Consider the following 21089-nt stretch of genomic DNA (forward strand, 5'->3'; position numbering starts at 1 on the left):
TTTTAAAATGCTGGGTTTGACTTCTTCTATGCAGCTCCACAAACACAGCTTTTTCTATGTATAGGAGTAAAGATAAGACAGTTTACACACAGTCGGACTTGTTTGAAAATGTGAGGTGATAACAGTGATTCAATACTGCGCAACCCAGCAAGGCGTCTAACTTGTAAAGGATGCTGTAAACAGTTTCTGCATTAAGGCGATATAAAGTGAAGCTGGACTGAGAGCGGTGATTTGCGGTTGTCAGAAGAAGGAGCGGTGATGTGATTCAGCCATTCGTGGAAAAAAAAGCAGTTGGACAACAGGCGCACTGTTGAAGTTTTCTCTTTTTACGACGCAGAATTTACACCAAACTGTAATCTTCTGGATCTCGTTGAGCCGGCTTTAACGAGTTACGGGTGTTAATGGAGTCGACGGCGTAATCCTTTAAAATTGCCTTTACTATGGCTCGGTTGATGCGTTGCACTTTGTTCCTCTTACTTTTACAGCACTTAGAACATCTGGCGGACGTGCTTTACAAGATCCCTTAATGCCCTCTGTGCATTAGCTGATGTTTATTGCTCAATATTTACAGAATGCAGATAATCACATCCTTTATGGAACGTGAATAATATTAAACAGAGAGTTTGACAGAAATTAAACAAAGGCAAGACGCATTTGTCAAATCACGACTCTTAGTTATTATCGCTATGATTAAAAATCAGCAGCAGTGTCCAACCGCAGCAGAGCAGCCAGCAACACAGAGCGAAAAACAGTCGACAGCGTGACAGCAGAGTGTGAGCTCATTCTGTGATACGTGCTTTGAAGTAACAATTCACTCCTTTACCTCTCCAGGCTTATTCCAGATTTAACGGCGAGGTCAACTAGCTATGAGAGTTCTTTAAAAACAAAAACAAACACAAGTGATTGTTACTCCCATCGCTGCCACACCAGGGTCAAAATGTTGTGAGATCATTTTAATATTCCACCGACATCACTGAGGCAACAATCCTGATTGACAACAACTGGAAAGCCATGAGAAACCACGGGAAATCCTTCCAAGACCACAAACCAATTTGGCATAGTTAAATCTTCATCTGGATATCCTCCAGGGTGTGCGACAGAGTGGATTTTCCCCGATGGGTGAGACTGGTACTCAGTGAATAGTTTGAAATGAATAATAGCTACCTTGGTTGGAGAGGCGCCTTTGTTTTCCCATAGACTCCTCTTGTTGGTGACGTCGACAGGCTTCAGGTCCTGTCAAAGACAACGCAGTTATGTCAGTGGTGCTCGACCTTTTGCGGGTCAATTTGAAAATAGCCGTCATATTGTGGCAAATGGTAGAGTAGCTGAGATGTAGAGGAGGACAGGGAGCTCAAGGAATGAGAGCAAAGGTTGATAGACACCGTCAAGTAGAGAGGTGCTTGTGTGGAGGATGTGGAAAATGGCACTTTTACTAAAAGTCTGAGGCAATCCTCTCTCAAGTCGTCCCACCACAATGCACCGAACTCTTTTTGAAACCACTTTTATATAAAGTTTCCTTTCCTGCTGTGTGTTTATTTGAGCCATAATCTGTGACATTAAAAGCTCTAACATAAATATTTGGCTCAACTATAGATAGGAGTGAAGAGAGGCGTGATACACATGAGCAGGACTGAAAAAAGCTCCCAGTCCGTCTTCTAGCAAAGCTTATGATAAGCGTAAGATAAAATGCTTGAGTGACACTGCATAACAAACTGATGCCAAGTCTGTAATATCTGTGACAGACGTGAGAGGGGACTGCAGCTAGCTCAGACACTTCCTCAGTTATTTCCCTTTATGGCCACCAGGTGGTGCCAGAAAGATAATATCTTAACCTGACTCGCTCCACTGCATCATTTGAAAATGATTGTAAAACATTTAGTGGACAGAACATGAGCAGCAGTTATTGTGGCGTTGTTGTAATAACAATGATACCGAATGGCTGTTATAAGAGTCAGAGTACTACAGTTTATTATAGAGGTTGTGTGTGGAGTTAATGCAGCTTATATGATCTTTCTGCTGAATCCTTGTGTCCAAATAGGAGAAATATGGACCGATAACATGTAAGGAGGATGTTATTTTATGTAACATTCTGTATCGTTGCAGAATTTAGTATCAAATCATGATATACTTTGTTATGTTTTGATTATGGGTTACACTGTTTCTCCTATGTATCTTTATGTAACATGTTTGTTTATAGTGTCTGTGATCTTTTTTCAAATGTCACTGATCCAAAAAAAACCCACAAATGACAAAAAATATCTGCATGAGGAGCTTTTAAATTGTTACATTAATATGTCAACTCCTTTCTTTACTCAAACTAAAAGCAGACACATCACTCACACCCCTTTAAGGCGCACCAAACCTTAAATATTTCTCTGTGGCGTTTAACATTCAAGACAGAATAAAGCTAAAAGGTGCAAAATATAAGAATCAACCACCTGTTGATCTCCAAACAAATAGGAGCAGCATATAACCAGAGTAGCTAACTGCTGCTAACTGTATTCTGTTTTTTGACTGTAGCTACTGAGCTTATTAGCTCAGTTAGCCGTGCAGCCAGCTGGAGAGTTGGTGTTTACACAGCTAGCACGGGACCTTTTGACTGCTGGGAGAAAGAGGTTTTCAGGGCCGGTGCTAGCTGGTTAGCATGCTAACTTCAGTAGATGACCTACAACGCAATCCAAAGATGTGTTTGACAAAACGTCAAACCTGCTCCTCCTTCATTTTCTGTTGATAATTATAGTTAATCTCAGGATGTTTTAAACTAAAATTCTTACATATTGCACCTTTAAGGTATTGTTGATGATATAAACAGTTTAACACTCTCAATTTGCATTTAAAGCAGATGTGTAGATCCTGAGATATAAAGAAAAATGTCTTTGATAAATCTACATGTATTCAAGTCAATCAAGCTTTAAGTTCAGTAAGTATTTCTCTGTACACTGTACTGTACTGTACTTCCTCGCAGCGGCGACCTACCGCTGGCCTTCCTCCTGACGTTTTGCCGCTCTCTGGGGTTTTATTCAGCCAGTCGTTGATGCGGCCCGCCACGCCTGTCTTCATCACAGCTGCTTCCTGTTTGGATAGGGTCAAAGGTCAGCAAAGCCTGGTCGTCATCGTCAATGGGGCTGAGCAGGAAGTGCCAGTGTATTGGGCTCTTTCCTCTCTCTCTCTGTCTCTCTCTTCTTCAGTCACACACACAAAGTTTCATTAACTTTCTCCCAGCCTCCGCCATTTCTTTTTCTTTTTACCTTGAATGTGCTCCCTCCACTTCCAGGCGAGCTGAACACGTTGCCTTTCTCCCACATGCTCTTGATGCTTCGTATGTTGTCGGTGACCAGGGGCAGATCCGCCGCTCCGGAGCGAGGGGATCGGGACTCCTTGTTCTCTCTCTGCTTATGTTTTTGGCATAATATCAAAAATGTTACTTCTTTGCATTATGTTCATATTTTAAGTACATTTTTTTATGTTTTAAACCAACACTCTTACATATAGCACCTTTTAAAAAGAATTGGCATGAGGGAGCGACATGCAGCGCTAGTTGTGACTGCTTATGTATGACCACTAAATACTAAAACTGGAATCAGATCAGGGAATCAATTTTTCGCAATTTTATATGGAACAGAATTCAGGAGTTTATAGATTTGTCTCATTCTTGTTTCCAAACTGTCATAAATCATATTTTCAATGTGACTCATGATGTTGACGCCTCACTGAAGATGACCTCAGGCCTCGGTTTGATTTTTTTTGTTTTTGTACTGAAGCACACACTGCTTTTAGTGTTTTTTGTTTTTGCAGTGTCACAGTTGAAGGCATGCTAACCTGAGCAGCCGAGGTGTACTGCTCCAGCCTGTTGTCTATCTTGGACACCACGGGAGCGTGAGACGCCTTCACTGAGCTGCTGGGCGAGAGCAAACCGTTATACATACACAGCATGGGGCCACTTTGAATATTATTCACAGTGTGGTCAAGCATTTCATCTTTAGTGCCTGCAGAAAACACACTCGCAACTCCAAGTGGAGACCGAAACTTCAACTCCAGGATATATTTTTTCTCCTCAGCAGCACAGGACTGTGAGGTTTACAATGCTTTGTCACTGGGAGCAAAACCATATGTTTGTATGCTTTTACCTTTTCTGTGCAGACTTGTTCAGGAACTCTGCCCTCTCTCCGATCTGTTGAGAAAGAGCATTAGAGCTCTGAGTTAATAAATATTACAGCGATGTTCCACACATGCATACATGACTGCAACATTTTCCTTCACTCTCCAGTAGAGTTAAAACAGATGTTAAACCCAACCCTCCTCTTGATCTCAATGCTTCTATCCTGCCTTTACTGTTTGTACGAGCAGTTTTATTCTTTAAACCCATTCCTGATTTGAGATCGTAAATCAATGTGTTGACACACAAAAGAATCCGTATCATTCATAGCTTGAATAGCATTATGTACTCAACTAATCACTGAACTGCAACAGTATTTTATACATGGTGAATATATCATTTTGACTCATTTCTTCACATGCTCAATATGAAGGATTCTCCTGAGCAGCGACAAACAATGTGACTGATTGTTCCCTCCATGTGCAAAATGCTCTGAAAGTCATGCACACACACACACACACACACACACACACACACACACACACACACACACACACACACACACACAGAAAACATAGCATGTTTTTTTCCCTATCTCTGCTGCTGGACTGTGGGAATCTCAGAGGATTGTTTATGATATATGAGAAAAAACAAGAGAGGGGGCAACACATGTGTTCCTCGGACGCTCACAAAAAAAACTTTAAATGGACAAAAGAGGAAAGTGCAGAAAAAAGCTCTCTCCCTGTGAAAAAGGACCTTGCGCTCGGCTGCTACCGAATGTGGGAGTTCCCAAAATACTCCCTGACAGGAAATTCCCCATTCTCAGATGCGTTTTAAAGAGCTGTAGCCATCCGAACGCAGTTACAGTAATCCTGTTAACCCTAATCGCTTCCCTGCATCCCCACTCCGTCCCTCCGTCCCTCTCTTCCAGGGAACACTGGACTTTATCTACAATACGGAGCAGGGTTATGCTGGTTTACTGCTGATAACATGTGGGTGAGCTTCTGGGACTGTGTGTTCCAGCGGGAGGCGATTGCTGATAACAATGCATACTTCGCTCTGTTTTAGTAGAACAGGAGCAGCGATACAGCGAGAAAACCGTGGATATTCTCAGCGGCGTGCATGCAATTCTGAAATAGAAAGCTGACAGGTTTCAAAGAACTGCAGGGGCTGGAAGTCAGTGCAGATATGGACCTGGAAAATGTTACATTTAAGTGAGAAATAGAAGAAAAAACAAATCTGTCTGCTGTGGTTCAGTTTTTACTTAGCATCTTTCAGCTCATTATTTTGGTTTTACAGAACCAAAACCACTTCATTTTTAGCGCTTACTCTAACTCCTGTTTCCAGCTGCAGCAGGAAGCTGTTTTCGACAAGAAAGCTCAGATAAACCGACTGTAAGCTGCCGTCACAGCACCAGAGAGCAGACAAACAAAATTAGGGAATAGCTAGCTGTTGAATGTGGGAGTTGGTGGAGACCAAAAAGGAGGTAAAAGGCGGGTGAATATTGGATTTACATTCACCAAGTGAGCAGAAAGACGACTCATCATGAATGCTAATGTTGCTCCATATTTGTTAAGTTTGCTAATACATGAAATTAGCCATATCAACTTCATTAACTCCTGTTTCCAGTTGCCACTGGGAGCTGTTTTCAAAAAGAAAGCTCTGATAAACCGACGTTAGCTACCTAGCCAGAACCAGAGAGCTCATGTTGTATCTGCTCATGTTTGTTAACACATTAGCCATCATCTTTATCAGGTACCTATATTTGTGGTGTGTTTAAAGCTTGTTCTACAGCCACTGAGTCACCTTAACTGCTTCAAATGTGAGTTTAATCATGTCTTTGGCTGTCTATTATCTCAGGGATAAAAGAGTCCCTCTATTTGATATAGAGTACGGTGAAAAAATTCAAAAAAACATTCCAACGTTGGACGATAAAGCATGCAATGCAACTGTATACATGCAAAATGTATAACACGGCAAATCGACAATTCATACACAACACAGTGTGTGATGTATGAAATATAAATCCAGATGCACACAGACACACAAACACAGATGTACCTACAGTGAACATGACCACAAAGTAAAGCCCTGTCTTGAGTGCAGCGTGGTGGAGAGCAACAGTCGAACAAATTATTTACAAAACTGACCAAACAGAAATACTTATGAGTACTTGATTCCAGTACGATCAGAGCTCACACACCATTAAAGCCGAGCCTGGAGTCTGGAGTCTCACCGGGACGGGCCAGATGGATATTACTGCTAACTGTCACTAATTAGATTTTCTCCACTGGCTGAAAATCCCCCCTCGAATTTCAGTGTGTGGGAGTTGGCTTTTGGCAACACTGAAAACATTTATTCACATTTGAGTTGATTAAACGTTCCTTCGCCGTGACATCCATTTATCTTTGGATGGGATGGGGAGGGGCGAACGCTGACTTGATTTGGATTGCTTTTCCAAGTGCGGCGTTACTTGTGACAAACAGGTTAACAAGTCAGCAGAATTTCAAAGTGAACATCAGAATAAAATACAAATTTTGGCAGCGGCTGGCTTTTTCAGGATCTCTGAAATAGTTCACCGGGGCTCTTTCTATTTATGAACACCTTCATCTCACACAGATAACACTTCATGCAGAGAGCTGAACGAGGTGAGGGGGGCAGATGAGGGTCATCTGGCACTTAATCTCTCCAAATATTTTGAATGTTTAGCTTGAGCTTCGCTGCACTGCCGGATGAGTGGGATTTGCAGCTTTTGGAGAACTATTCTATCGTCTCCATTATGCTGGCGACTGTGCCGGTTGGGATGCAAATATAACACAGGCAAAGTGTTTTATAGTTACGATGTTGAATTATCTGTGTTTAACATTTGGCTGATTAATTGAGCATCCGCCAAAACCCCTCCCGTGAGAAGCTCATGACGGGCCTTTCAAGCCTTAAATTTCTCCACATGTTGAAGCATTGTATGACTGTAGTAAGAGCAATATTTGGCAGTTTAAGATTCAGGACAAAAAAATGCCAGATTAAAATGTGTTTTTAGCATTTCTGGCTAACTAGCTTACTGCCAACAATATTACTTCCAAAGCCAAGAGACATTTAATTAACTATTTTAGTTTCAAGTTGTATTTCCCCCCTGCGTGGACATCTGGAAGCTACTATAACCAGAGGGTAGGGTAATGCTAGCATCCTAGCAGCTCTGTCCTGATCTTTTTTATTGGATTTGGGGACATTTGACAGCCAAACTTTACTACTTTAAAACAAAATAACAGTCTGCTTTTACATTTTTCCTTAACAAACTTATAATACTTGGACTGACTATCCCTAAAATGCAACTCAAGAACTTCTACATGAATCTTCAACTGAGGAAAATGCTAATGTTTTGCCTGAACATGCAGCTTTAGCCTCAGTCTTTTAGCTTTTCATTTCTTTAAATGTGCAATATGTAAGAACTGGCCAACAAATAGAGATCAGCATATCACCAGAGTAACCGCTAACTGTTGCGAACTGTAGCTGCTGTTAGCTAGCTAGCTCAGTTACCCATGTAGCTAGCAGTCCCAGCTGGGAGCTGAGAGCACCGGGGAAGTGTTAGTGCTAACACTGCTGGCACAGGAGCTTTGAACCCGGATGGGCGGGGGCTAGCTAGTTAGCATACTAAACAGTGCAACCCGATAGACGTCACAACTGTTATTCGTCCACAATCTTTTACTCATTTTAGTAAAGTCTTGAATGTTTCAACCAAATTAAATATACTGCATCTTTAAAATCAATGGAAAATCTATCATCTATCAGAGCATGAGGCCTAGCAAACGGTCACATAAAACTGGACTGACACTGTTGGAAGCGAGATGTAAAAAATGGCGGACAGACCTTCAGAGAGGAGCCTCGAGGGCTGACACACTTGAAGGGTCTCTCCTCCCCGTCCATGGTGTCTTCCACCTTCTGTCTCTTCTCAGCTGCCTCTGCTCTCCTCCTTTCAATCTCCTCCTTCATCTTCCTCTTCTCCTCCTGAGAAAGAAAGACAGACATGTTTAGAGTTTGGGCACGACATGAAACAGAAATCAAGTCGCAATCCTCGACATCTCTGTTTTTCTTTATCCCGCTGCATCTCTGGCGTTAGCAGGGAAACTCTGTTAATTCAATTGGAGCGTATGTAGGTGGCGCTCTGTTTTTTGCCAGCTCAGCTATGCCGGATATTGCTGCTCACGCTAACTGCCCAGTTCTCTTGTATTTACTCTAAACAAACCACTGTTGCTGCTGGAAACCTAAAACATGCTTCCTGTGTAATAGTGGATTTAGCCTGGGAACGAACTAACAGACCGAGAGTGCTGGAACAGCAAATGCAAAATCTCTCAAGAAACTGGGTGTAAGTTGACGGACTTGGAAACGTATTTATATTACAATGGGTTATTAAACCGACTTGAATATATCACCAACATGACGGACAACAAACAGTCAGGAATGCAGACGACAGATATGTCTCACTTTCTAATTGATTTTCTTACTATCTATCTAATGAAGCAGGTCAGGAACTAATTCAATTACTCAGAGCAAATTTTTATTTACAGCGATCACCAGCCTCAGGAAAAAACAAAAAAGCCATTCTGGAAAGCTTGAGACTTGCAGACTATCAACAGTTTCTTTCTTTTTTTTTTTTACAATTACTGTATGAACCATTTGTACTGTATTCAGAAGAGGGCTGGTGCTTGGCAGTATATCAGCCCTCTCCAGCAGCCTTGTCTTGGTTAATTAGTCTCTCTGTATCTCTGGGCCATCTTTTAATTACAAACCAAAAGGCCTCATTAACATCACACAAGAGGAGAAGAACAGGGGCAGATAGCGGGAGACGGGCCGCCACATTCGAAGCCAAGATCAACAAAGAAGACCGGTCGGTGAGATGAGAGAATGAAAGGGGTCGAGCGGTTGAATACAGATGTGAGCACATAGGAAGGAGGAGGTTATCGCGTTTTTGAGATACGCAAGGACGAGGTCGTCGTGAGGAATGACACGCATGAGTTATGAATGGCGACCCCAATAGGTTGATTCGTGATAACAGTGAAGGAAAGGGAGATAACGTCACCGTGGCGCTAGCACGGGCGTGATGCATGGGTTGAGCTCACACAGGTGTAAAGGCTACATCAACATGAAAATGGCCGTGTGAAAGGAAGGAGGCTGAGGCCAAATATTCATATATTCTTACTGAAGAATGTAAAGTTGTCCACAATACCTGCTTTACATTTCCTGACACAAAAAGGTGCAGAGAATTAAAATTAAAGCTCAAGTTTAACAAGTCATGAGGAGGAAATTGGAGCTAGAATAGGGATGGAAATAGCAAGAACAGAAACATGAACAAACAACATCAAAATGTTGTCTCTACCTCCTCTCTGGCTTTTTTCTCCGCCTCCTCCTCCTTCTTCTGCTTCTCCTCCTCCTCCAGCACCTTCCTCCTCTCCTCCCTCTTCCTCTTGAGCTCCTCCAGCTCGGCTTCGGCCTCCTGCTGCCTCTGCCTCATCCGCTCGAACTCCTCGCTCTCCGTCTCGTCGCGGCGCCGCTTCAGCTCCTCCAGCTTGCGCTCTGCCTCCAGGCGGGCCGCGTCGTCCTGGTCTTCACCCGCGGACACCTCGGGGGAGCGAACGCTGCCGCGACTGGGACAGACACACGCACACGGGTCAGAGCGCACACGCAGAGTTACAGCAGGAAACAGAGACTGGGTAAGTAGGACGCAAAGCTGGTTGACACACAGGTGAGCGCTTGACATTTGATGCGAGCTGAATATTTAAACGCACACCTCGAGGATTTGTCTCTCTCATGGACAAGCAAACACACACGGTCAGACAGACAAAACAACGTGCACACAAACAAACACCAAGAATCACCTCTGCAAAGATGATGTTACAGTACATCTCAGGTTTCATCCAGTGTTTCACGCTGGGGATTAACTGCAGGTGACCCGTGTGCAAAACACACTCCTGCGACTGAACGCTGAACAAAAACAGCTCGTTTGCTTGAAAATCTGATTCAGATATGCTTTTCAATTATTTCCCCGACGCCTAAGGCAGCACTTCTGTGCTTTTATACCAGCCTGAGCGACGTAAAATAAATGATCCTGTCTGGTTAAACTGCCGCTGTTAAGCACATGCAAACAGTGAAGTGTTATAACAAATATGAAGATTTATCCACTACAGCATTTCAGAGTAAAATCATATCTGTCATAGTACAATTCAGTAAATGCAGGAATTAATGCAAATCTACTACATTTTGTTTTAAAGGTGCACTACGTAGTTTTGGGGAGGAAATTGACTGACTGATTGACAAACTAAATAAACAAACTCTTTGTTTTCACGACTGAATAAACTGAGTAAACAAACTGACCTTAAAGGACAACACAGTTTCATACTGTTTTACTTTGTTTATATGTGGCGGACCCTGCCACCTTTCTAGCTTCAAACAGTGTTCTGGGGACCTTATTTTCCTCTGAGAACAGCTTGTTTATTCAGTTATGGAAAACTTATGTGTTATTATCTCATTAATATTGTAAATATTAAAATTCTGAGATTGAATTTCTTTTTAAAACTACATACTGCCCCTTTAATTGAGCAATATAAGTTTCATAAAGACGTATTGCTGTGTTTTACTGTCAGTAATGAGCCATTTGGATTATTTGGATGGAGATTTCAGAATAAAAGCATTGTACTTTAATTTGAACAAACTCATTTTAACCAACTAGTTTTCCATCTACAATGGCACAAGGTCATCTTATGCAATGAATTTCAAACAGGAGGTAAACTACTGAAAAGGGTTCTGGGAAAATATTGTATATTGGCTTAAAACATTCATGCTGGTGTCTCACTAGTAAAAAGGAGAAAAATGGGTAAAAACAGATGGAAGATTCTGTTTTGATTCCTAATATTTAATATTTCAAAAATGCTCTGACTAATCCCATTAATTTAGAGCTTCAGGGACATATTCGTAACTGCCAGAAAATTGGGGCATGTATTTTGATGAGTTTTGTTAAAAAACCCAGCTTCTTGAATAATTCATCAGGCCTGGCTATCCCCAATTAGGCCTCAGTGGAAACCGGGAGTTCACTCGATGTGTGTTGTTGTGTCTGTGTACCTGAGGGTCCTCTCGGGTTTCCTGTGCTGTTTGGGAGCCGGCTCCTCCTCGTACAGCCCTCCGTTCTGCTTCCCCCGCTCCTCCCTGTCCTCCCCGGCCCGGCCTCTCTCGTTCACCTGCGACAGAAAAGAAACCGGTGAGCGAAGACGCAACTGGTGGGAAGGCTGAGCAGGCCGCGCCTGGCGTGTGACATCACAGGATGTCAAATGAGAACGAGAGCACACCCCAAAGAAAATAACACAGAACATCACATCACACGGCGTCCACTCCAGAATTACCACTGAGACGGGATAAACTAACGTGTGATCACCACTGGAGTGTCTCCAGCTGTTTATTTTCTGTCTCTGGCCGTTCACCACCATCGAAAACATTATTCAAGTTTTGTAAATTATAATCATTATACGTCTGAGCGCGATACGTACACTGCCAGTCAAAGCATCATATATTATTAACCTGTAGTGCAGAATATAGAGTGCATCTGTCTTTCTACTGATGCTATCTAACAGAGTCTTTACATTTTTTACCTTTTATTAAATAAAGGCTGAGCTGGTTGCCCTTTCAGCACACCTGTCCTTAATAAGTATTTACGACTTAAGACTAATGAAGCCTCTATTAACGACACGCAAGCTTGCCTATTAATATGCACTTACTTTAATAAGGGCTTTGCAAAAATCTAGGATTTAACAAGCATGTGGATGTCTTTGAGCACTTGTTGTTTAAACTAAGACATCTAGAAACTGAGAAGAGCTCTGGTCAAAAGAGGTCAAACAGACCTGGACTGACTACAAAATGAAATGCTGAGTTCTGTTCAGAGAAGGCTCGCTTCAACTGTGCAGAGAAGAGTTTGGCAGGCTCAGTCATCATGTTCGGACTTAAAGTGAACAGACTGAACTGCTGCAGATGAAATATGCATAGATAGATATATTCTGTTGATAATTTTACTTAATTTCTTCAACAAACATTCTGACGTATTGCCCCTTCAATACTAATAAACTTGGGATTTGTAGTTCATCAATGACTTTTGGTCATTTCTAATGTAGTTCCCATTCCACTTGGAGATCAGCCTGGCGTTTAACATTTGACTGGAAGTGTACACACGACACGACGGCACCCATTATTTAAAATGACTTGATGTTCCTCTGCTGCAGTGAGTTCTTGGAGTGGAGTCTGTGTTATTGGTGTTTCTGCTCTCATTGCTGAGGTGGAAAAAGACATGCAAAAAAAAAAAAAAAAAACCACTGTGAGCACTCTTGTGAGACATTGTGTTAACCTTATCAAGAATCTGACTGCACGGCCGCAACCACACCTCATAGAAACGCAGGCTGGGTTACCACCAGTTTGCAAATGGTGCAAACCACACTGTGACGACACGAGGTGTCTGGGTAATTTCAGCATCGGGCTCCGATGTAAATCTAGAAAGAAAACTAATCTAAAAAACGATCTAAAAAACTAGATCGCCTTTTTAAGATAATTTTTTCGTGGGTTTGTTTTCAAGAGCTTTCTGTTCAAAGACACTGAAGTTACCCAGAGAGATTTTCTGTGCTGTGAATCACACCTCTACTGAAACTCTTACCACATGTATGATACCTCATTATCCTCTGACTGCAGTATCTCAGCTACCTCATTGTCCTCTTCAGTGTCATTTCTGAGTGTCATAGACTCAGAATCTACATGATCATCCTCAGGTACCTCTTCAGCCTCCTCTGACGCTACTACATCCTCCTCAGCCTCTGAGCTTGATGACTTGTTGACTCGCTTTGAATTCTCACTGACTACTGACTGTGGCTCTTCTTCAGTGGGCTCCTATGACAAAAGGTTTACAGCAGCTCTTTGAAAGAACGATCAGTGAGCGACTCAAGGATGTGCGTGAAGAAGTCTATAAATCAATGACCATACCTCGTTTTGAATTTTAGGTTCTTCAGTGGATTCCTACAGAAACAAGCATCACATGTGCAGCGACTGTCAGCTACAAAAACACAATATATGTCCCAAATAAATGAGCGAGAAATGAACCGGACACTCACCTGTTCTCTCAAGTAAGACCTTCTCGGTTTGTCCTCCACCACTTCCACCTTCTGCTCCTCCTCTTCCTCCTCTACGCCCTCCTCTGCATCCTCTCCACCCTCGGGAGCAGCCTCTTCTTCCTCCCTCGGCTCCTCTGGCTCCTTCTCCTCTCTCCTCGAGCCGTACATCTCTGTCTTCTCCTCCTCATCCTCGCGGTTACGACCCCGACGCCAGGAGGATGGCCTCTCCTCTTCTGCGTTGTTTTTCTCCGTGGCGGCGACGCTGTCGTTGTCCTCGGTCGCGGTGGGGTCCAGCTGCCTCTGTCTCTCCAGCGCCTCCTTCAAGCGCCTCTGCCGTCTCTCCTCGCGTTTGGCCATGCGCTCCTGCAGGGCTTGGTCATCATCGTCTCCGCCGCCCCCTTCGTAAGACCTGCTCACAGTCTCTGTCACACTGGGAGGAGGAAGAGGAGACAAACATTTCACTGTGTGGTCTTTTGTTAATGATTGAGGTCAGAACAACAGACGTCAGCTGTTAAGAAAATGTGGGTAGAAACTGAATGCACAGTATTATCTGAGATGCCCTTGGTCAAGGCCATAACCCTCAACAGTTTCATGGTTGTTTAGTGGCAAGAGTCTTGCTCATGTTCCCTCTAAGCAGTTGTCAGGCTTGGATATGAGCACATGTAATTAATGTGCAGCAGCGTGATGCTGACTGAGCATTAGCTTGTGCTTGTTGACATGGATTGACAGTCTTGGGAGTAGATTCCCAAAACTGAACAACAGCATACGCCCAGTAAAGTGTCTTGAATTTTTTTGGGATCTGATCAACTGACTGACTGTGACTTAAAAAGAAATACACTACAAGAGCAGAATGCTCAAGCAAACTTGTTGTTGCAAAAAAGACTAAATTAAATTCTGTGGGAGGAAATCAAAGTTTACAGAGAGAGGCTGCCACATTATTGTCAGCTCCTGAGCCAGTATGTGGACAAGGCCGACTATTGGCTGTATTGTCTTCACCACAGATATTCTTTTAAAATAAACTACCAGTCAGGCCTTAAAATAAACAGAGTCAAAAAATGTATCGTGGATTCCAGGTCTGGAGTCATTGTTTTGTTTTTTTATCCTTGACTCATTGGTGTCTTGGTTTTTAGTTTAGATGTTTCATTATTTTCATTTTCCCGCCCTTTTTCTGTGGACACCTGTGTTTCATCTATTCTTTAGCCCCTTGTTTATTTCAGTTTGTCTTTTTCCCGCCCTTTTTATCAGTTCATCTGTTTTGCTCCTGGTGTTTTCTGCCCTCGTTTCTTTCTTTCTTTCTTTCTTTCTTTCTTTCTTTCTTTCTTTCTTTCTTTCTTTCTGTCTTTCTTTCTACCTGCCTGCCTGCCTGCCTGCCTTTATGCATCTTGCATTTGGGTCCCTTTATGATCAAACACAACAAATAGTTCTTTTGTATGCACTCGCTAAATTATTAGCTATAACTACCAACTACAACATAAGCAGGACTGGAAGTGAACATCCATGCTAGCACCTCAGAAGTTGTACTAAATGCTAACTTCGGCATGCTAACATGCTTACAAAGACAATGTTATCATGCTGTTGTTAGCAGGTATAATTTTTTACCATGTTCACCATTATGAAAATGTTAGCATGCTAACATCTGCTAATTAGCACTGAACACTTCTGAACTTCTGAACTGGACTTTATCGGACAGACTCAAATTTTGACCTGATGCTGGCACAAGGTGAAAGGTCAGAGAGTGACCAAAGTTATGACCCAAAATGGTGGACCAAGTGACCAAACGACTGCTTGGATTTTTCATCCATATTTACTGTATATCTCTTCAGTCCACCAAATACAAACTGTACATCCATCCACCTCGCTCCAAATATCATGACTCATGATATTCTGACCTAAATGTCTGGCAAACATTATCCTTACATGCACACAATCAACAATGGTGAGTCAAACTAGGTCCTGCCTCAGCATCCTCCTGCACAATCCCCCTGTTGTTTGACTGGCCCAGGATGTATCTCTGAGCTCATAGAGGGGAAACATTCACGATCACAAAGCCGCGTCTGTGCTGCTAGATGTCAGAGCAACCCACCACTTCCACTGTGGCCAAGACGATTGATCTCATCGCCTCAAACTGCATAGAAATGGATATTTAGCCTCTTTTGTAGTCTTTCTGGTGGATGGGGATGAGATCATGGTATGGGTGTTATTTTGGTAGCTGGCATTGGGCAGAAAGTCAAGGTTCTTGCATTGGTTAAAAATATGTAATGTCATGAAAAAGCCACTTCACTGAATTCCATCATTCAACACCTCAAAGTATTACAATATTATGTCAGCTTAGCCAACATAGGCACAGCCAGCCTGTAGAGCTTTGGTTTTCTCAACATGTTGAAGTGGTGTAGCCTACATGGGCTGTATGAGAACCATACTCGTCATTTTAAGAGTTTGGAAGGTTATGTCTTTTTTTGTTTTTTTGTTTTTAAACCTTTCTTTAACTATAAACATGAGCAAAAGTGTGTTTAGCAGATTAAACAGTGTCTTTATATGCTCTAACGTAAGTTCCAAATGTTAGCATGTCTGGCTAACTAGCTTACTACCTCTGGTAAGTAAGTGTTACTTCCAACACCAGTGAGCACATCCTAACTAATATTTTTGGGGGACTATATTACTAGTATATCTGCACTGTGTGGAAGCTGGTCCTCGTGCTTTAAGATTTCAGGGGTATTAGCCTAATGTTAGCATCTGGCCTGGCATGCTTTTGTTACATTTGCCAAACACATTGATTAATTTTTACCCTAAAAGCCTTTTTATAATTTAACACTAAAAGTGAAAACATACATTTGAAATTCAAACAAGAATGTACATTATGCAGCCACACGGCAAGGTTAGAGCAAAATAACTAATTTAATCTAATGTTACATGTATAGTTATTAAGGAAGACAAAAGAGTATTCAACCAACTTATGGTGCTAACGTTGGCTAGCTCGCTACAGCTAATAACATTTGCTAGAAACCATTAAAACAACCAGATGATCTAAAGCTGCTTTTCTCTTCTTCTGTCACTTATTTTGAGAGGTAATCATCGTGGACTGAATGTGCTGTAAGCAAATGAAAAGCTAAGCTGTGGATACAGCCACACAGCTAACGGCCAGTTGTTTCATGAGAGAATAAAACAATCGACTGTTCCCAAAATCCTGTCTTCTTTCTACAACAGAGGCTGTGAAAGAGTTTTTGGTGTCATTCCTCTGAGCCGTCCTGACATTTCTTCCCACAGGAAAGCTACTCGTGTCGATTATTTATTGATGAAGTACAACTACTTTATCCGGACAGGATGATATGACGGTGACAGCTTTTTCTCCCTCTTTCCCTGTTGCTTTTTTTCCTCCTCAGCCGGACTGAAAATTCAGCCGGCTGCTGCTGCTGCTGTATTTGTCACAGACAGACGCCATGTTGCTTTATCCTGCATGTGTCACCTGTGGCTGTTAGTCAGAACCAGACTGTCTGGCTGTCCGCTGGGCTCCTCGCTCTCCTTGCTCATCAGCCTCTCCTGGCGTGCCCTGCGCCTCCTCTCGCGGGCCGCCTCCTCCTCGTCATCATCATTCCTCGCCATCCTGAGGGAGACAAAAGAAGAAAAGAGAGGGTCAGGAAAACAAAGAGACATTTTCTTTTTCTTTTTTTTCCCAACTCTCAACCCTTCATCTCCTTCTCCCCTTCCTCAATTTAGCTTCACGGTCAGATGCTTCAAAGGGAATGATTCTTTAAATTGCACTGTAATCATCACAGTGACCAAAACCAGGAGGATTTGTAGGGAGTGTTTCTTTTTTTTCTTCTTTCCTATCAAGCTGACCTGTCATCTGTGCAACAAGCAATACTTCTTATCGTGGCTGCACTTTTCACAAGCTGATAAAAACTCAGCCTGGAGAAACGGCTTTGGCTGAGGATAAGAGAGAGCCGGAGAAACTGTGCTTGCACTGGTTCTGCTCAGCGCTGGAACAGAGCGAACTGGAGAGGTGTGGGCCAAACGACCACTAGCCACAAGCAAGTTTATGTTTCTGCAAGGAATTTAATACCATATTAAATGTAGAAATATATTTTTTTTCTGGAGTTGACCAACTGGAGTTAAAACTTTCCAGTTAAGAGGAACAGTTTGACACTTTCAGCAATATGTCTTCTTGCAGTGAGACGAGACGAGTACAACTCTCATATCTGAAGCTAGGCTAACTGCGACGCTACAAAGCTTAGTTTAGCAGTGAGACTGGAAACAGGGGGAAACGGCTAGCTAAGATAAAAAATATCTGCCTGTCCTTTAAAAATATTATTAATTAACATGTTGTATCTTGTGAGTTTACTAGTTGACAGAGCCAAACTTGCAACATTTCCGTGTTGACAGACTTTAGGCTAAATTTAGCTAGCTAGCTGCTGGCTGTAGCTGTACATTTAGGCTAACGGACACAGTAATACTGATATTTTCATCTAATTCTCTGCAAGAAAGCAAACTGAGGTGAAAACAAAATACCACTTTATGCTAAAAATAGCTGTGGCGAACAGCCTGTTACTTCTACTGCTTCCTCTTTTGATACAATTCATGACCCTAGTTTAACTTTTATTCCCATGACATGCAAATCCTACTTTCCCTTCAGTGCATACAGTTAGAATGTGGTAAGTTAATATTTTTGAACCACAGTTCCCCTTTCGGTATATTTTCTTACTACTATGCATAACTGGTCAAGCATAACTACAGAAGATTAGGCGAGGTCACATCAGGTCATATCTAAAAAAACAGATGGAAATAGAGAGTTGTGCTGCTGCTCCGTCTCTTCAGTGGTTCGTTCTTGTCTTGTCTTCAAAAAAAAAAGAAAGAAAAAAAGCGTAACATCGCCAAAAACTACAAACCGCCCATATGCTTAATAGAGCCAAATCCAAAGCAGACATGCTGTGGATTATGCACGTCTTTATTAAATGCAGTGGTTTAAGTGAAGGGTGTGGCTTCATGCAATCATCGACATAACTCCATTGTTCACCATCTAGCTGGCTCGTCAACTACTGTATATTTATGTGCTTAGATTTGATTGAAAGCAACAAGTTGAGACATTTTTCTGGGGCTGGTCCAAAATCATTCTCAGGAAATCTAACTGAATTAGAAGCAGACAGGTTTATGGGGAAGAGGCTACACCCTAAAAGTAAAGTGTGTTTAATACTGTATTACAAATGAAAGCATTATAAATTGAGGATATCTAATAGTACAATACCAGAGACAGAGTTTTATCAGATCCCCGACTGCTGTATTTCTGGCCACCTGACGTCCATGAACTCAGCTCCATGCTTGATCTGTGTTGCCCCGACTGACCTTTTACACTTCTCCTGCTTACCACATGCCCAGCTACCTAACATCACAGCGCAGCCTTTGAGGTCAGCCGGCGGAGCGTGCTATTGCATGTTAATTGCAACATGTGTGGTGAGCCGAGCTAAAGCTGCACGGGTTTATGTTGGGTTTTACAGCCTGTGAACAACAGTTTCCTTCTTCCTTTCCTTCCCCTCCGCTGTTCCCCACGCCTCCCGTTTTCTTTCTTTCTCTCAGATGAGGAATGTTGTCATAACAGAACAGATGAATCTGTTAACGCCCAAGCTGGACCTATGGGATGGTGACATCGGTGACTTCAGGCAACGCTTTACACGTGTGCGTGTGTGCTTAGTTCAGATAACTCAGCATCTTTAAGCATCCAGATTAGGACTTTTTCAGCCTTAAAGCTATCCAGGGTAACTTTTGCTGAACACCAGCCACTGTGGCCATGAGTTACAAAGGCAATGTATGAAAGAGTGCAGACAGGATTGAGTCCTAAAACCCACAAATAAAAAAGGTGGTTAGCTTTTTACTTCTGGTGATTGCATTTACAATTCAAAATCATAATGTGTTAGCCACAGAACTTATTTTCATCAATAATCCAATATCCAACTGAAAAATCCCACAGGCTTTTAGCTGAGGGTTCCAGGGCGATGCTAACTTCAGGGTTAGCCTACAAAAATATGTCATCCCTGTCGCAATCTATGCTTAATGCTAAAATGGTAAACTCTAAAACGTATCATAACAAAGCACAAGTACAGAGTCATAAAGCTAGTAAATGTACTCAATGAAAACGACATCTAATACGTTTGCAAAAAACTAGCTTACGTTAACTACTGGCCGTACCAGACCAAGTTGAGCTGTAGCATAAAAACCCCTGTGAAGCATTCAAGCTAGCAAATGTGTTTTTATTGCTTAACTGGGCAATAAGTAAGAATATTTGTTGTAAACATTCAAAAATGTTCTAAAATTGTCAACATAATGTGAAGAAATGACAGTTTTGATGTTGCAACCTCTACGTGTAGAGATATCTACTGAAGTTAGCATGCTAACCAGCTAGCCCCGGCCCGTCTCAGTCTAAAGCTCCCCTGCTGGTGGTGTAAAAACCAACACACCCCGAGGTGCTCCGGCTCCCAGTCCAGACCACTAGCTGAACGGCTAACTGAGCTAACTAGCTAAGTGCAGCTACAGTAAGCAGCAGTTAGTGGTTACTCTGGTGATAAGCTGCCCCCATTTGTAGGGGAAAGAATTACATTTTTCTACTTGTAAGAGGAAGAATGTGTTACTTCATCTTTCAAAAGTAATACAAATAGTCTTGCTATAAATATTTTCCCCCCCCACAAATCTTATTCTATTCATTATCTGTCAACTTCAGTTTAGTTCTCCCTGCAGTATAAAGTATATTAACTCTTATTTAAAATGCCAGAGTGATGTGTGGTTTCTGTGGAAAAAAAATAAAGTGAAACAACTGCCTTAACTCCCAAAGGACTAACCCACCCCCGAAACAGCACCAAATGTCATGAGAAAGGGAAAACGACGACAGCTAAAAAAGGAACAAAAGAGTTCTTGGCGGCGACGACGACAATCTCAGGGTTAAAGATTCCTCAGTAGGAGAGAAGAACAAACTCCTAAAAGCTGAATTAGCATTCCTGTCAATCACGGCCTTGGCTAGAGACGCGTACACACAACCAAAGCCCTGATTTAATATCCCTTTCCTTACCTTAGCCCCCCAAACCCTATCAGCATACTGACACAGAAATATGGAGAGAGGTGGAAGGGAGAGAGAGAGAGAAAAAAAAGAGAATGAGGATAAAGAGGAGAAGTGGGAAATGAAAGACGGGAAGGGAAAGGGCGTGAGCGATAATGGAAAAAGGAGTAATCTGTAGATTTCATCATGGACGACACCTTTTCCTGTACTGAGTGATGTGTAGTTATAAACTTCAGGTGCGAGTGTCTGTCAGAATATAGCAAGCAACAGATGCCTTTTTATGGGTGGCCGAGTACACACACTGTTGACTGACAGCTAATATGCCCCCCCACCCCACACACACACACACACACATGTGGCTGATGCAGCTGAAAAGGAAATTAAAAAGTCTTGTTACATACGAGCGCAAATTCCTCATTCGCTCGAATTTTCTTCACATGCTGCGTCGTACTGTAAAGCTGATTTTAGGCGGAGGACAGGCACACAAAACATCCCCATCAGCGAGCCTATTAGGGAGAAATATGTCCAAATATTTTCTTTACAGCGAAATATCTCAGAAATGTCAGTGAAAACAATTTGGGAAAAGCCCATGAGAAAAGACTTCTTCACCCCCTCCTCAAGAGGGGGGAGGGAGAGGAGTAAAGAGGAAGATAGAAAGAAAAGAAAAGCTGCTGTGAACGGAGGGGAGGGGAGAGAAGGAAGGGATGGATGAAGAGAGGGGAGAGGGGAAAGAGGGCGGGGGCTGTGCTTACGCTGTCAGAAATGCTGACCCATTCCCACGCTGGCCTCCCTGGACCGTTTCCCTTCCTACCGCCGGCCC

At 42.4% G+C, this 21089-nt stretch overlaps 1 protein-coding gene across 9 annotated transcripts in view; it reads right to left on the bottom strand.

Moving 5' to 3' along the window:
* The window catches only part of cald1a (caldesmon 1a), a 59486-nt gene that overhangs the window by 4311 nt on the left and 34086 nt on the right, over window positions 1-21089 (bottom strand). For 4 of the 9 annotated variants that reach the window (XM_073480475.1, XM_073480476.1, XM_073480472.1 and 1 more), the window contains exons 3-14: window positions 16694-16831; window positions 13231-13660; window positions 13103-13135; window positions 12896-13009; window positions 11207-11322; window positions 9468-9735; window positions 7961-8098; window positions 4128-4171; window positions 3820-3895; window positions 3249-3392; window positions 2977-3072; window positions 1165-1233 (exon numbers count right to left, since the gene is read on the bottom strand). In XM_073480475.1, the coding sequence (XP_073336576.1) occupies window positions 1165-1233; window positions 2977-3072; window positions 3249-3392; window positions 3820-3895; window positions 4128-4171; window positions 7961-8098; window positions 9468-9735; window positions 11207-11322; window positions 12896-13009; window positions 13103-13135; window positions 13231-13660; window positions 16694-16831 (1666 nt within the window). Of the gene's footprint in view, window positions 1-823; window positions 876-1164; window positions 1234-2976; window positions 3073-3248; window positions 3393-3819; window positions 3896-4127; window positions 4172-7960; window positions 8099-9467; window positions 9736-11206; window positions 11323-12895; window positions 13010-13102; window positions 13136-13230; window positions 13661-16693; window positions 16832-21089 lie in introns of all 9 variants that reach the window. The other 5 variants (XR_012180059.1, XM_073480473.1, XM_073480478.1 and 2 more) reach the window with 5 other exon arrangements.

This window comes from Pagrus major, chromosome 14, assembly GCF_040436345.1.
Source record: "Pagrus major chromosome 14, Pma_NU_1.0".
Lineage (NCBI taxonomy): Eukaryota > Metazoa > Chordata > Actinopteri > Spariformes > Sparidae > Pagrus > Pagrus major.